The 14,466-nt window shown below is 35.7% G+C and overlaps 1 protein-coding gene across 1 annotated transcript in view; it reads left to right on the forward strand.

The window, feature by feature from the left end:
- Positions 1-14,466, forward strand: part of LOC107707495 (neuron navigator 2-like) — a 76,968-nt gene that overhangs the window by 42,834 nt on the left and 19,668 nt on the right. Inside the window, exons 12-13 of the mRNA XM_016511546.1 lie at positions 11,444-11,573; positions 13,887-14,175. Coding sequence (XP_016367032.1) covers positions 11,444-11,573; positions 13,887-14,175 — 419 coding nt within the window. The remainder of the gene's footprint in view (positions 1-11,443; positions 11,574-13,886; positions 14,176-14,466) is intronic.

Below are 14,466 nucleotides of genomic sequence, written 5' to 3' on the forward strand. Positions count from 1 at the left end.
TTTTTTGCTCCCTTTCATTGTACTGTACACAGCTATTTTTTAAAACAAACACGGCATGCTTTAACTCTCTAACGGTGTTAAAGGCAGAGTAAGTGATTTCTGGTAGCCAATGTTTATATTTGAAATCACCAAAACAAACACGCCCCTACCCCAAAAGGGTCTTGCCCCTATTTTGATAGCTCCGCCCCACATATACGTACGCAACCCAGGCAACGATTCGTTCTGTGAAACAAAGCAAAACCAATGTTACACCGTGTCTACGGACGTGAGCGGCGCGGTGCAACAAATCCCCGACAGAAAACTGCTGCCGGGTTCTATTTATGACTTGCTGACACAAATTTCAAATGGTTTTCAATGGTCGTTTGATCGCGTCCAGTGTAGGCAGACTTTAGTTGTTGTAGACACGGTGTTACTCACCTATTGAGAAGAAACAAAGCAATCTCGGCGTCCGATCGCAGGCCTCCGCTCCTTGAGTTCTCTCCAGCGCTGGAAAGCTGATCCGATATTTACACGGGTCCTACTTCTTGCCTTATCGTTCCGCAGACGTTTTCCTCTTGTTTTTTTATCCGCCATCTCTATCTTTCTGTCGCTCGGCTCGGCTAATGTCCGTCCCATGCACTGAACGCGCTCTCCTCCACATCACGAGTAGACACGCCCCTTATTGCTGATTGGCTACAAGTTTGTTTTGAGATTCGGCCCGAATCAGTTTTCTAAAGTGTTTTTGAAAAATCACATACCCTGCCTTTAATACAAATAGCATATTACTTATGTTTAATCTCAGTGTAAATACACTAGCATCCAAAAGAGACAGCAAACCATTTATAATGTTACTAAATAATTCTATTTCAAATAAATGCTGTTCTTTTGAAGTTTCAGAGAGTTTCTTTAATCAGAGAATCCTGAAAAAAAAGTTTCAAAGTTTCTATAAAAGTATTAAGCAGCAGAACTGTTTTCATAGATAATAATAATGTGTTTCTTGAGCATCAAATTAGAATGATTTCTGAAGGATCATGTGACACTGAAGACTGGAGAAATGGCTGCTGAAAATTCAGCTTTGCCATCACCAGATTAAATTCCATTTAAAAATATATTTTAAAAAAGAAGTGTTACTTTCAATGTAAATATTTACAATAATGGTGTTGTAGTATACTGTATTGTGATTCGTTTTTATCACACTTTGCCTTTCAAGCACCTTTCTGTAGGAAATGCAAGTCTAGTGTGTTGTGGTAAGGTGCCTATGTTTGCTTTGTACGTTTAACCATTTTTTCCTTATTCAAAACAATGCAAATCATGCTCTGTGGTTCCCTGGAAAACCAACACTAACACAACAACCAATGTGTGAGACCTGAAAAGTTGTCGTCTTTGTGATATTTGTTTGTTTAAATCATGTTGAAGAAGATGAAGGAGAGAGAGAATGTGAAGGAACTACTCTGAATTCCTCACGCTCACTAGCAGCTCTGTCATTACAAACGTCTGGCGGCAAAGGTTTGGGCACGAGGGCTGGAATCTCTCTCTCTCTTTCTGTCTGCCACTGTGTTATTATACAAAGTCACACACTCAAAACTGCTCTATGAAGACAGAAACCTCTGGTCACGCTGTATATATACATTCCCGAAGATTTTTTGACATCTATTTGCACTTTCAATGGTTTTAACGCTAACAAATCTAGCGGCTACCTCTGTTTTTATGAATTTGTGTATACAAAAACATCTCAGACGCTACATATATAAGGCCTTGTTTGCCCATAAAGTTTTGTGCCAGTGTTTGAGGCCAAAAACACCGTTTGCTGTTTTGGTAAACGCAACAAAATGGCATCTTATGTCAGTTAGCAGGATCGTCTACTAAGGATTAAGGCAGCTTGATCTTTAACTATGGGATGTGACCCTTAAAAAACTTTTGTAAACAACAGGGCATGAGAACGTGAAGCATTGTGGAATGAACTAATTGGCCAGGTTTGGTGAAGTCTGTAGGTTAGTCACTTATTGACTTTACATAACTTTAGCCACAAGCTAGCTGTACGCTTAACCCCAGACAGACAAAACTGTAAAGCAAAAATGGATTCCCACACTCGTATCACTGTGGACTGTGCTTCCAAGCTGTAAAAACACACTTAAGCCATAACTTATCACAGAAGTTGGTATGCTTAAGAAGATTAGTCCTTCACACACCTACACACACACGTGCACACACACTTATCACTTACACACAAACACGTTTCATGCAGGAACTTGCCTTGCCTTAAACCTGTAAGGTCACCTGGCATTTACGACGCAACACAGATGTCCAGATCTAACTCATGTGAAGATGGTGACTGTCAAACCTGTCCTGCTGAGAGGATAGACAAACTTTCAAAAACATGTTTGCTTATTTCTTCAACATGTTGTTCATTTTGTTATTGCTAGCTAAAACTGTTGAACATCATCTTCTGTAATTGAAATAAAACAGAAATAAAATATAAACATATGTAATTGGACAAACTTTTTAAAAAACTTAAATGAACATTAAATTGTTGCCTTTTCAACTAACTGAAATAAGTTTAAGTATGAAAATTATTAAAACTGAAATCTAAAAATAAATTAAAGCTGTACAGAAATATTAAAAAAAAATGTAAATGACAAATGCACATAGCAAAGTTACTAAAACTCAAAAATTTAAAAGAAAATTGAAAATATAAAAATAAATGCTTATTCAAAATATCAGTAAGTACTATAATCAGGGCTCGAATTGAGGGGGGATGCAGGGGGGTGGCATCCCTCTGGTTGAAGAAAATGACGAAAAGCATCCCCTTAGTAAAACCACCATCCCCCCTTAACATCCCCTTTGGATTAATAATGTGTATTATGTAAAGCTTATCATGCAAATGAAATGTTAAAATTATCTACTTAAGATAATTCACGAATAACGGCGATTGGCCAATCAGAACTCGGTTCTGTAACAAGCCGCGCACATGCGGAAGCACGTTTTCGTCATTTTTCGAGCAAAATGGTTCAAGCGCAACTTTTGAATTTCTTTAAAAAGAAGACAACAGAAAAGGTATGATTTTTCCTTCATTAGAATTTAAAAACATTCCCCTGACATAATGTTATTGTGCTGTATGTGTAACTGTGAGGGATTGAGAGATGATAGGAGAGCTGACATTATCGAGTCATCGACCTTGCAAAAACCAAACAAAAACACGTCTTGAGAGTCCAAAAGCATTCACTGCGCGATGAAGCCTATTAGAATACAAGTAAAATAACCTTATAATTCAAGCAATTAAAGAAAAAATAACCCATGTATGAGTTTTTATGTTTTTATATTCATTGCACAAGCAATGTACTTTTCTGAATATCAGTAGGCCTACATGCACGAGCACAAATGTGCTATTAATTTTATACAACAGTGCATAGTAACACGGTGTTTCGTTCCTTGAATGAATCAGTTTTTGAACGAATCAAGTGAGCCAGTGATTCAACGACCCATTCAGATGGACACTTTCCCTGCGTCCCAATGTGGATACTATCCAGCCTGTCTGCCCTAAATAGTATTGAAAATGACTAATATCACATAGAATTTAGGATGGATAGTATGCACATTGGGACGCAGGCTTGTTACGTTTCTAATTGAATCAGCCGTTTTGAACGAGTCGTTTGATTTGAACGATTCAATAAATCATTTATCAAAACAAGGGCTTGCTGCCACCTACTGGTAGTTTTATTGTCGTCTTTATTTATCCATGACAGGCCTAAACCAGCCAAGGTTTCAGCACAAAAGCACATTTAGCAAAATATTGTTTAATTATCAATATTGACCAAAATTCCTCCATTTCAGGCCCAAGAAGGGGAAAAAAAGCTTATAAATAATAGTTAATTTAATAAGGCAAATTTTGTCATTAAATAAAAACCTTTTTAAAAATTAGACAAATTTTGTAATCATTATGTAACATTAGCTACAGGACCCACAACAAAACAACATTGTACGGACATTTTTTTTTTTTACAATACCATTATTTTTTGTTCCATATTTTCACATATACAGTATTATATGGTCCTTAGATATATTTCTATTAGCATTGGCCATTAAAATACATTAGCTGAGCACTTCTATTCACATTAATTTAATAGATCAGTTATTTGTGTTTATTTTACTAAGGAGAAACTTCTGACACAATGTTGATGCTTTAGGTTGATCTGTGAACTATAAACACTTGATGTTAGCAGGTTTTTTGACCACTTGAAAACCCAATTTGCTTTTAAGCTTTAGCTCATTGCACATGAATAATTCAACTTAATTAACATCTTGACATTCTTTCTAATCCAGCTCTGTTCTGAGACCAGTTTATAGAGTCAACACCCATCTCCTTTTGAAGTCCTGCCGGGTTTAAAGACTCCTTTGTGATCAGATTACCATTCCCTCGGTTGGTAAAGCCGCTCCCCTCAGCTTGTGGTTGGCTGCTGGGTTTGTGTGCATGCATGTGTGTGTGTGTTTGGGGAGAATCGGTCTCTCTCTCAGAGAAGTGAAAGGCAGAGCGAGGGAAGGAGTGCAGTGAGATTTACTCATGAAGCTGCCTGCCACCCAGCCAAACTTTAGCGGCCTCTCCCTGGCTGTCCCAGGATCAGGCTTTTGCCAGGGAATTCTGCAGCCCGGCTCCGACACTCTGAGGTAGAGAGGAGGAATTTTCTTTGTTTGAGGATTTATGAGGTGGAAAGTTGCTTTGCCACGTGGGACTGTTTTTGTGTGAGTGCCAGAGTGTGAAAGAGAAAGGTGTGTGGTGACACCACTTTACTGATCTTACATTGATTTTTAAAAGTATTAGAATTAAAAATAAATGTTTAATACATTATATACAAAATATTTGTAAAAAATTAATACAAACAGTTGTGGTTAGAAAATAAAAACAAAATGTCGATAATGATTAAACGTGAAATTTAATAGTGTTAATATCTTGCAGCTGTTTTGTTTCTCGTGTACATTTATTTTATTGAAAAAAAACAAAAACAAAGAATGCAGTGATTAAGGATTGGATTTTTGGAGCAAATGTCTAAGATAATGATTGTCCTATTGCCTATTTATACAGTATACTCAAAAATTACACCTTTGACCATTTGATCCACATTTTAGGGTGTAATTTGTGCACTCTATAACAGTCTATGAGGACTGTGATTGTTCTCAGTTTTGGTACATGTGTGTCAAGAAACATCTTCCTTGCTCTTTGCTACTGACAAGTTAAAAATTTTGCACACTGTCACAGCTTTGTCTGTATTATTTTATTTGAATACACTACTGTTTGAAAGTTTGATGTCAGTAAGATTTTTTAAAAAGAAACTGCATTTTATTCAGCATTAAATTGATTAAAAGTGACAGTAAAGACATTTATAATGTTACCAAATATTTCTGTTTCAAATAATTACTCTTCTTTTGAAATTTCTATTCATCAAAGAATCCTGAAAAAAGGTATTATGCTTTCCACAAAAATACTAAGTAGCACAACTGTTTTCAACATTGATAATCATAAGAAATGTTTCTTGAGAAACTCAGTATATTAGTCTGAAGGATCGTGTGACACTGAAGACTGGAGTAATGGCAGCTGAAAATTCAGCTTTGACTGAAACGCCACTCTCTCATGAACACGTGTATGAAAGTTGGCGGATGCTCGAGATTACGGATCAAATGTAAGTCGTTATTCACATTTAATCTTCATTTCCAGTAAGCTGTGATCGCTGAGTTGGCAATTTGAACTCAAGAACTGAATCAGTTGTGAACAAATCATTCAGAATGGTTTGTGCATTGGCTCCAGAAGACCTGGTAAACAAACTTTTTGCAAGATTTTCTTTCTTTCTTCCCTTTTTCTCTTCTTCTTTTTTTAGGCTCGAAATAGTGATGTCACATGTCACAACTCAGATTTGCAGTAATACCAAATTCTGCAATCAAAACTCCGAAAACACAAAAATGCTCTTAAATTCCTCCAAATACCAAATTATCTGATGTTAATCACATTAATTTAATGTCTCTGTTCTCTTATTGTATGTCAACAGTAGACTTGTGCCGGTATTCTAAAGAAATAAATTACACTTTTAAATATATTCAAATATAAAACAGCTATTTTAAATTGTAATAATATTTTACATTATTACTGTTTTTGCTGTATTTTTGATTAGATAAATGCAGCCTTTGTGAGCATAAGATCTTTCAAAAATATTAGAAATCCTACCAACACCAAACTTTTGAACAGTAGTGTAACTTTATGTCATTTCCCTTGTCAATGACCTGTGCACTTTTTTACTTGCTGTTCCTGGTTATACCTTTCCTGATCTCCCACAATGCCTGGCAACAGGGCTGGGGTTGCTGTAGAGATGGGTATTCTTGCAGAACTAATTGATAGGCCACCCAAAGCAAACAGGACGGGGCAGTGTGTGCAGTCGATCTGTAGCTCACAACTCCATGCTGCTCTTTTAATAACAGGTCTTTAGCAAAAAAAAACAATTTCCTGCCCTTTGGATCAACCCCCATATATGCTTTTAATTCTTCGGGCTTGACACAAATCTAATGTCCCAGATGGGAGAGGCGGCGGGGGCGGGGGCCGGGGCTACTGTTTCTGCATGCACGTATTTGACTACGGCGGGGGAGATGACAGGGTGTTTTGGGACGGTTTGTGTTTGGTCTTGTCACACCTGTGTCTTCTGTCACTGATAATTAATTACATTTGCTGATTCATAATATTAGCTTAAAAGTATTGGTGAATGTCGTCAATGTTGGTGGTGAGAGATTGTGGGTGGAAGAAGAACTGTTTCTGCATGCACGTATTTGACTACGGCGGGGGAGATGACAGGTTGTTTTGGGACGGTTTGTGTTTGGTCTTGTCACACCTGTGTCTTCTGTCACTGATAATTAATTACATTTGCTGATTCATAATATTAGCTTAAAAGTATTGGTGAATGTCGTCAATGTTGGTGGTGAGAGATTGTGGGTGGAAGAAGAAAGCAGGTGAGACAGAGAGCGTTTCTACCGTTTTATTCAAAGCATCTCAGATGGGTGTCTGTTTATATGGAGATTTGACCGTATGATTTGCCTTTTTAATTGTTTCACCTAGACTGCAATGAGAATCTTCACAACTGAAGACTTTTGTTTAAATCGATAGACCCAAAAACATAAAGGGTTAGTTCACCCAAAAATGAAAAATTACCCCATGATTTACTCAACCTCAAGCCATCCTAGGTGTATATGGCTTTCTTCTTTCAGACGAATACAATCGAAGTTATATTAAAAAAATGTCCTGGCTCTTCCAAGCTTTATAATGGCAGTGAATGGGTGTTGATATTTTGAAGCAAAATAGAGTGCATCCATCCATCATAAAAAGTACTCCACACGGCTCCGGGGGGGTTCATAAAGGCCTTCTGAAGTGAAGCGATGTGTTTGTGTAAGAAAAATATCCTTATTTAAAAATTATAAACCGTAAGCTCTAGCTTCCGCTAACTGTCATACACACGTTTACGAGAGAGTTGCGTTCCAGTGGATGGCATAGGTGTGTAGCATAAGCTCCGGTGAGAAGTGATGAACATGGAAGCGCAGAGGAGAGAGCAAAACAAAACACCGGTGACAAATTCGAAGTACAAAGCGAGGATTTGTAAAGAAAAATGTCGGAGGATTTTGATATAAGCCGAGAGGAGACTGGTTTTCCTTTGCTGTGAACAAAACTTGGTTCTTGAGAGACTAGCATATTCTCGCTAGAGCTTGCGCTACTCCATCGTCCTACGTCATCCACTGAAACGTCACTCTCTCATGAACACGTGTATGAAAGTTGGCGGATGCTAGAGATTACGGATCAAATGTAAGTCGTTATTCACATTTAATCTTCATTTCCAGTAAGCTGTGATTGCTGAGTCGGCAATTTGAACTCAAGAACTGATTCAGTTGTGAACAAATCATTCAGAATGGTTTGTGCATTGGCTCCAGAAGACCTGGTAAACAAACTTTTTGCAAGATTTTCTTTCTTTCTTCCCTTTTTTTCTTCTTTTTTTAGGCTCGAAATAGTGATGTCACATGTCACAACTCAGATTTGCAGTAATACCAAATTCTGCAATCAAAACTCCGAAAACACAAAAATGCTCTTAAATTCCTCCAAATACCAAATTATCTGATGTTAATCACATTAATTTAATGTCTCTGTTCTCTTATTGTATGTCAACAGTAGACTTGTGCCTGTATACCGTAATAAAAGCATTAGCAATTAATCGCAACATGAAAATTTGATACCGGCATATCCCTAGTCAACAGTTGTTTCATTTTAAGTGAGAACTCATGAGATATGACTGATGAGCCATAATATTTTCCTCTGGGTGGTTGTAGTCACTCTTCCAAATAATTCATTAATCCAAAATGTTTATTTTCTTTCTGCCATTTTAAATAATTCCTTTGTTTATATTCCATGGCTCTTTCTAAAGAGTTCAGAAGCAATATATGGCACACTCCCCATCTATTTTGGGCTGGTTTGCACTTGGGCAAAGCAAAAGGAATGTCTTTGGATTATATTGGAAAGAAAGAAACCGAGGGATGAATTCTTTGAACGTGTATAAAAGTACCACTTTCTGACCCACCTCTACCCTCTCCGCCACCCACACCCTCTCCTTCTCTCTCTTTCATGTCTGAAGTATTGTGTGGCTGTTCAGAACTTTGTTTTGTTGTTGTGAAGATCAGAGAGGTTGACATGCTGGTCAACAAGAAAACAATATGTTAGACTGGTCTTTTGTGAAACTTAAAAAATGTGACTAAACTATATAGGAGTTGGACAGACTGAGCTCATTTATTCAATGTAACATATTTAAAAAATGAATTCATAAAGTTTTACTTATAGTAGAACTTTATATAGCACTTTATTTTAAGGTGTCCTTGGTACACGTTACATGTACTTACTATTATAATAATAATTAATTAAACATAATTACATGCAAGTAACCCTAATCCTAACCCTAACCATATAGTAAGTACATGTAGTTAATTAATATTACTCAGTACTGAAATGGATAATTACACTGTAACAAGGACACCTTAAAATAAAGTGTAACCGGACTTTATATGTACCCTGCAATAAAATTGTTTACTTCTAAGTTATAGCCTTTTGACCTATTTACTATTGTATATTTACTATTTTAATGCCGTTTCCCCCCTTTATACTTTGTCATTCTATTAATCTTAAAATCTTATTTATTGATCTTATTTAAAAAATATTCTCATTCTAGAATTGAGAATATGTTAAAATAATTTTAAACATTTTATTGATACTTTATTTGAATCAATAATTAATATTAAATATTACTATTCAATATTAATAGTTACTCTGATTCTGTTATGTTTCTGATTCTGTTTAATAAAATATTACATATGTTATTTAAAAATATTCTTATGCTAAAATACAATACTTGTAATATTAACTTTAATTTGTGTATATATATATTCATGTAATAAATACATTTTAATATTTTTAGTGCATTTCCTTAGATTACAGAATTTTTAGAAGTATTTTTATCAACTTTTAGCAGCACACTAGTATATTGATAGCTTCAGATAGACTAAATGCATTTAAATGGATTTCATGGTGTCTTTAAAAAGGAAGAAGTGACTCATTCATGTCAGTTTTCCTTCCATTTCATTTTGGGGGGCCTTTTTGGTATTTGTTTGCATTCGCCATCTATAGCGTCTGACAGCGTATGGCAAATGATGAATGAAGCAGATCATTTAAGCAGAGACGTGCAAGCAGACAAACACATTAGCACAGTGTGTGTGAGAGCTCTTAGTGACAAATAGCCCCAATGGGACCAACTTTCTCATAGCTCATTAAAACAGGAACCACAGACGTCCTTCCACGCCAGTTATGTCGAGTCGTTTATGACAGACGTGAGCTATGGGGACTTTGTTCATATCAAAACAAGTATCTGTTCAGCTGTGTCGAAGGACATCAGGACTGTGGTGGATGTTTGAACACGCCTCTCTTGTTTCATGACTGCCAGTGAATGAGCTTATGGGCTGGTTTGTTTGCCTGAATGATCCTGAGAAATGAGGAGGATTAGGTGGTATCTTAGGTGTTGATAAGACGTTTTGTTGCCACACAGTGCTTAAGCTAGCTCTCTTAGCTTCGCTTGAGGCTGTAGTGTCCTAAACTGGTGGCTTGTGGGAGTTCGGCCAGTCTGTGTTTGGATCAGCAAATGTCATTTTCTCTGTCTTTCAGATCTTTTTAAGGCCTTTGATAGTTTGATTTTATCTTTACCAACCTGGATAAAAAATATTTTTTAGCCTCATTTTAGCTGAAGTAGCACAATTATTGATATTGTCGAATAAAGTTAATAAAATAATTTTAGGATAATTTTAGCTAATAATAATTAATAATAAATTATTAATATAAATAGTAATAAATATAAAATGTTTTTTAGCCTTGAGCTAACTGTTGAATCTTATATGTATGTATGTATGTGTGTGTATATATATATATATATATATATATATATATAATGATTTAAGGTAATAATAAAAAAATAAATAAAATATGTTAATTAAAAGAGTTGTAAGTTGATTTGAGCAAAAGTAGCAAATTGTTGATTCTGTTATTGATAAATAAATAAACAAACAAGCAAACAAAACATATAAATAAAAATAAAAACTGTTTTTGGCTGATTTGAGCAAAAGCAAATAATTAAACAAACAAACAAAAATATATATTTTACATGGACTAACATGAAAAAAGCCATTTTAAGCCTGATTTGATATAAAGAAGTAAAACTGATTCTGTTATTGTCAGATTTTGTAAAAAATAAATAAATAAATAACATAAGTAAATAAGCTTTTTAGCCATATTTGAGCTAAAATAGCAAAACTCTTGATTATGTTATTGTCAGATTTTGTAAAACTAAAAAAAGAAAAAATACTGATTTGAGTTGAAATAGCAAATTTATTTTATTACCATCAGATTTTATGTTTTGATAATGAAATGTACAATCCACTGTGATCACACAACTCATCTCACTGGCTTTTCTCTTTAACCAGTAGTGTCTCTGGCCCATATGATTTTGGTTTAGCCCTGCTGAGCATCCTAATGGATTTCTTCAGTCAGCAACACTGTGGGAAATGGGGGAAAGCAAAGCAGAGCGCATTGAGAATTTGAGGCACAGAGCTAATTAAAACAAGTTTTGAGGAGCAGAGAGACGCGCCTAATGTTTCAAGCATGATGGGAATGCAGGTTTTTATGCTCAGACTGTCCCTGTGCAGACTTCATGACTCTCCACAGATGCTGTTTTTTGCTTACCTTTCTTTCCATTGCTACTCTTTAAATATGCCTTTTTCCATATTACGCTGAACATTCTGCATCCATGAATTCTGTTTTATTTCTCACAGTACTCCTTTCACTATATTGATATCATGTCCCTCAGAAATGTAGAGAAATGACTGTTCCTCTCTCTTTTCTCTTTGTTCTCAGTTGGGACGACAGCAGCTCAGTCAGCAGCGGGATCAGTGACACCTTGGACACAGATGACCTCGACACCAGGTCGTCCCTTAGCTCCTACGTCAACACCCCATCTGTCCCACACAGAGACGTAGATGAACAGGTCAGTCATTGATACCAGAGCCTCGTGGTCTACAGAATAAGAAACATCTGCAGAAATTCACACGAAAAACAACTTCAAAAAAATATATTTTAACATAAATGTTAGTTTTTTTTTTTAATTTATAGAAAATATTTTCACAATTTTTAAAAAATGGTTTGATTCTTTTATTTGATTATCAGTGTCAGTGTTTTAAACTGGTAATAATTAATATTTTTATGATGGATTTTCATGTATTAAGATTGAAAGTCTGAGCCTGGGACAATGGTAAAACAATAGAAATCTATTTGATATTATTTTATTATACAATCAATTTAGTAGTCAATATAAATCATAAAGGCTGTAAAAAGTTTGAAAATGACCTTTAAATAAAATGAAATGTTGAAATCTGTATTCATTCATTAATAAATGAGATATAAATGATTCACAATCTCTGGTGATCATTATATGCAATCAAAAACAGGCCTGCACGTTTACAGTACTGCTTTGGGAGCGGTTCTGTTGCGTCATTGTCCCTTTAATTCAATGAAATATTCTTATCAGAACTGGCCTGTGCCCACTGTGTGCAGTCTTTGTGAGTGTGAGTCAGCGGACTGACTCAACTCTGCCCCGGTGATTGATCATCTTTACAAGCTCAAAGCAGGTTAACATATGCTGAGCAAATGGATCAGTACAGTGAAGCAAAGATACGGCATCTGTCTCGCCTGTTCTAACAAGATGAGTGCTTTAAATCCAGATGTGGCACACTGGGCTGTGTGCCGATAAGTTTGTCCACACCTGTGGCTTATTGGTTTGTGCATTGGTGTTGGTTTTTAAAAGTTAAATCCATGACCTTATTTATCTCCAGTCTTCCATATTTATCTCCGCAGATGAAAACACTTATTTTTTTCTCCATTTGTTTTTGATCTTGATGCTGCAAAAAAGTCCCAGATGTGGTTTCGAGTGCACAGTGTTATTTTAGAATCACTGAGATACAATTATAGCTTTTTCTATATTTAGATTTTTTTTTTCATTGTAATTTTAGTTAAATTTATAATAATTTTGTTGTGTTTTTGTAATTTTTATTATTGTTATTTTTGTAAAAAAAATAATAATAATAATGTTAAATGTTGCTTTGGCTACTAGCTGAAATAAGATATGTTTAAGTTTTCTTTTCATTTTATTTTATTTTTTCAGTTAACATTTATTTTATTTCAAGTAAGATGTTTTTCAATGGTTCTAGTTTTAGTTAACTCTAATAACCCTGCCGTACACATGATTTCAAATTCAGAGAGTTTAAAGGCATCACCCAAAATTGCATCTGAACCGAAGCCAAATATCTGCCACCTTTCACTTCCACACCCTTGTACTTTTTCCGTATATAGTCTCCCCTCATTCTTGGGGCTGGAGTGGAGGAAGGATTTATTGTATCGGCGTTGAGATAACAATGTTTTGGAATTGGCCTGATAACAACTGGAGGCTATTAACATTCTTTCCTTGGCAATAATTTTTATGAGGATTTTCAGTAGCAGCTGAACAACGGACTTTCTAAAAGGGGTTGATGTCATCTTGGATACATTTGTGGAAGGTCATGTAATGGATGAGTTGGCTCTTTTGTCACATAATCAGATTTTATGATGGCTGTTGATGGTTTCTGAATAAATAAGATGCAAATTAGCTGTCGGTGGTGATATTGTATCTGTCATTACAGGCATTATATAATATATTTGTGCATGTCAGTCCAGAGTCATTTGCTTTTTTCATGCAAAGATGTGTGTATGTTATATATATATATATACACACACACACACACACATATATATATATATATATATATTTAAGATTTTTATTTTATTTATATAACAATATTTTATTCTATGTACGACAAAATATCATCGTTTGTAATTAATGAAAATTAAATGTTTCTAAAATGAAATTGGCTTTTATGTTGATATCGTACTAAAGCACAAAAAAAAACAATATAAAATTTCAAGTAAAAATTTCTTTAATATCTTAAGAGCACATTAATATTGACTGCCCTAAAAAACAATTTTTACAGACCTTCTGGCACCCCCCTTGTTAAATATCAATTTTATTTAATATTATGTAATATATTTTTTTTTTAAATCACTTTGTCAAACATATTTCATTAATATGTTAAGTACAAATTAACTTTGACAGCCCTAAAAAATCACACAATACCCCCTTGTGGCCCCCTGGGAAACCCCCAGATTTAGTACAGATTAGCAGAGAACATAGAAAGCAGATTTATATTCTCTGTGGTTCAAAGACTGAAATATTTCTTTGCAATTAATGATTTTGTTTTCTCTCTGGCAGCTCCAGACGGATGCAGAGAAGCACTCTGCAGTGAAACACAACCCCAACTGGTCCAACAGCGACCTTAAACGTTCAGAAGGCGGCTCTGACGGTGCCAAAAAAATGGAGACCACAACTAAATGGAACCACAGGTGCTCAGATGAATCAGAACGGAGCTTGATGGGTCGCAAGACACCTACCATCTCACAGACGGGCTCCTGGAGGCGGGGAATGACCGCCCAGGTGGGCGTCACCTCCCCACGGACGAAGGCTACAGCACCTACCAACTGCAGCTCACTCAAGACACATGGTAATGGTTTAGATCAGTGGTCGCCAACCCGTCGATCGCGATCGACTGGTAGATCTTTATCACTGTCCCAGTAGATCCCGAAAAAAAACAGTAAAATAAGTACAAAAATGCATTACATTTCTGGGGTTATATTAATGTATCACCGGGTTGTTGTTCATGTCCGCGGGTTGAAGCGACCCCAATAACGTGATATTTAGTCCCTGGAATGTGAATTTTACTTAAAGATCCCCGCCGAAAAACGTGTATTTTACCCCTGAATGTGATTTTTACAGGGGAACCCCCTCGAAACCA

The sequence above is a fragment of the Sinocyclocheilus rhinocerous genome, unplaced genomic scaffold, assembly GCF_001515625.1.
Source record: "Sinocyclocheilus rhinocerous isolate Xijiao unplaced genomic scaffold, SAMN03320098_v1.1 scaffold534, whole genome shotgun sequence".
NCBI classification, from domain to species: Eukaryota; Metazoa; Chordata; class Actinopteri; order Cypriniformes; family Cyprinidae; genus Sinocyclocheilus; species Sinocyclocheilus rhinocerous.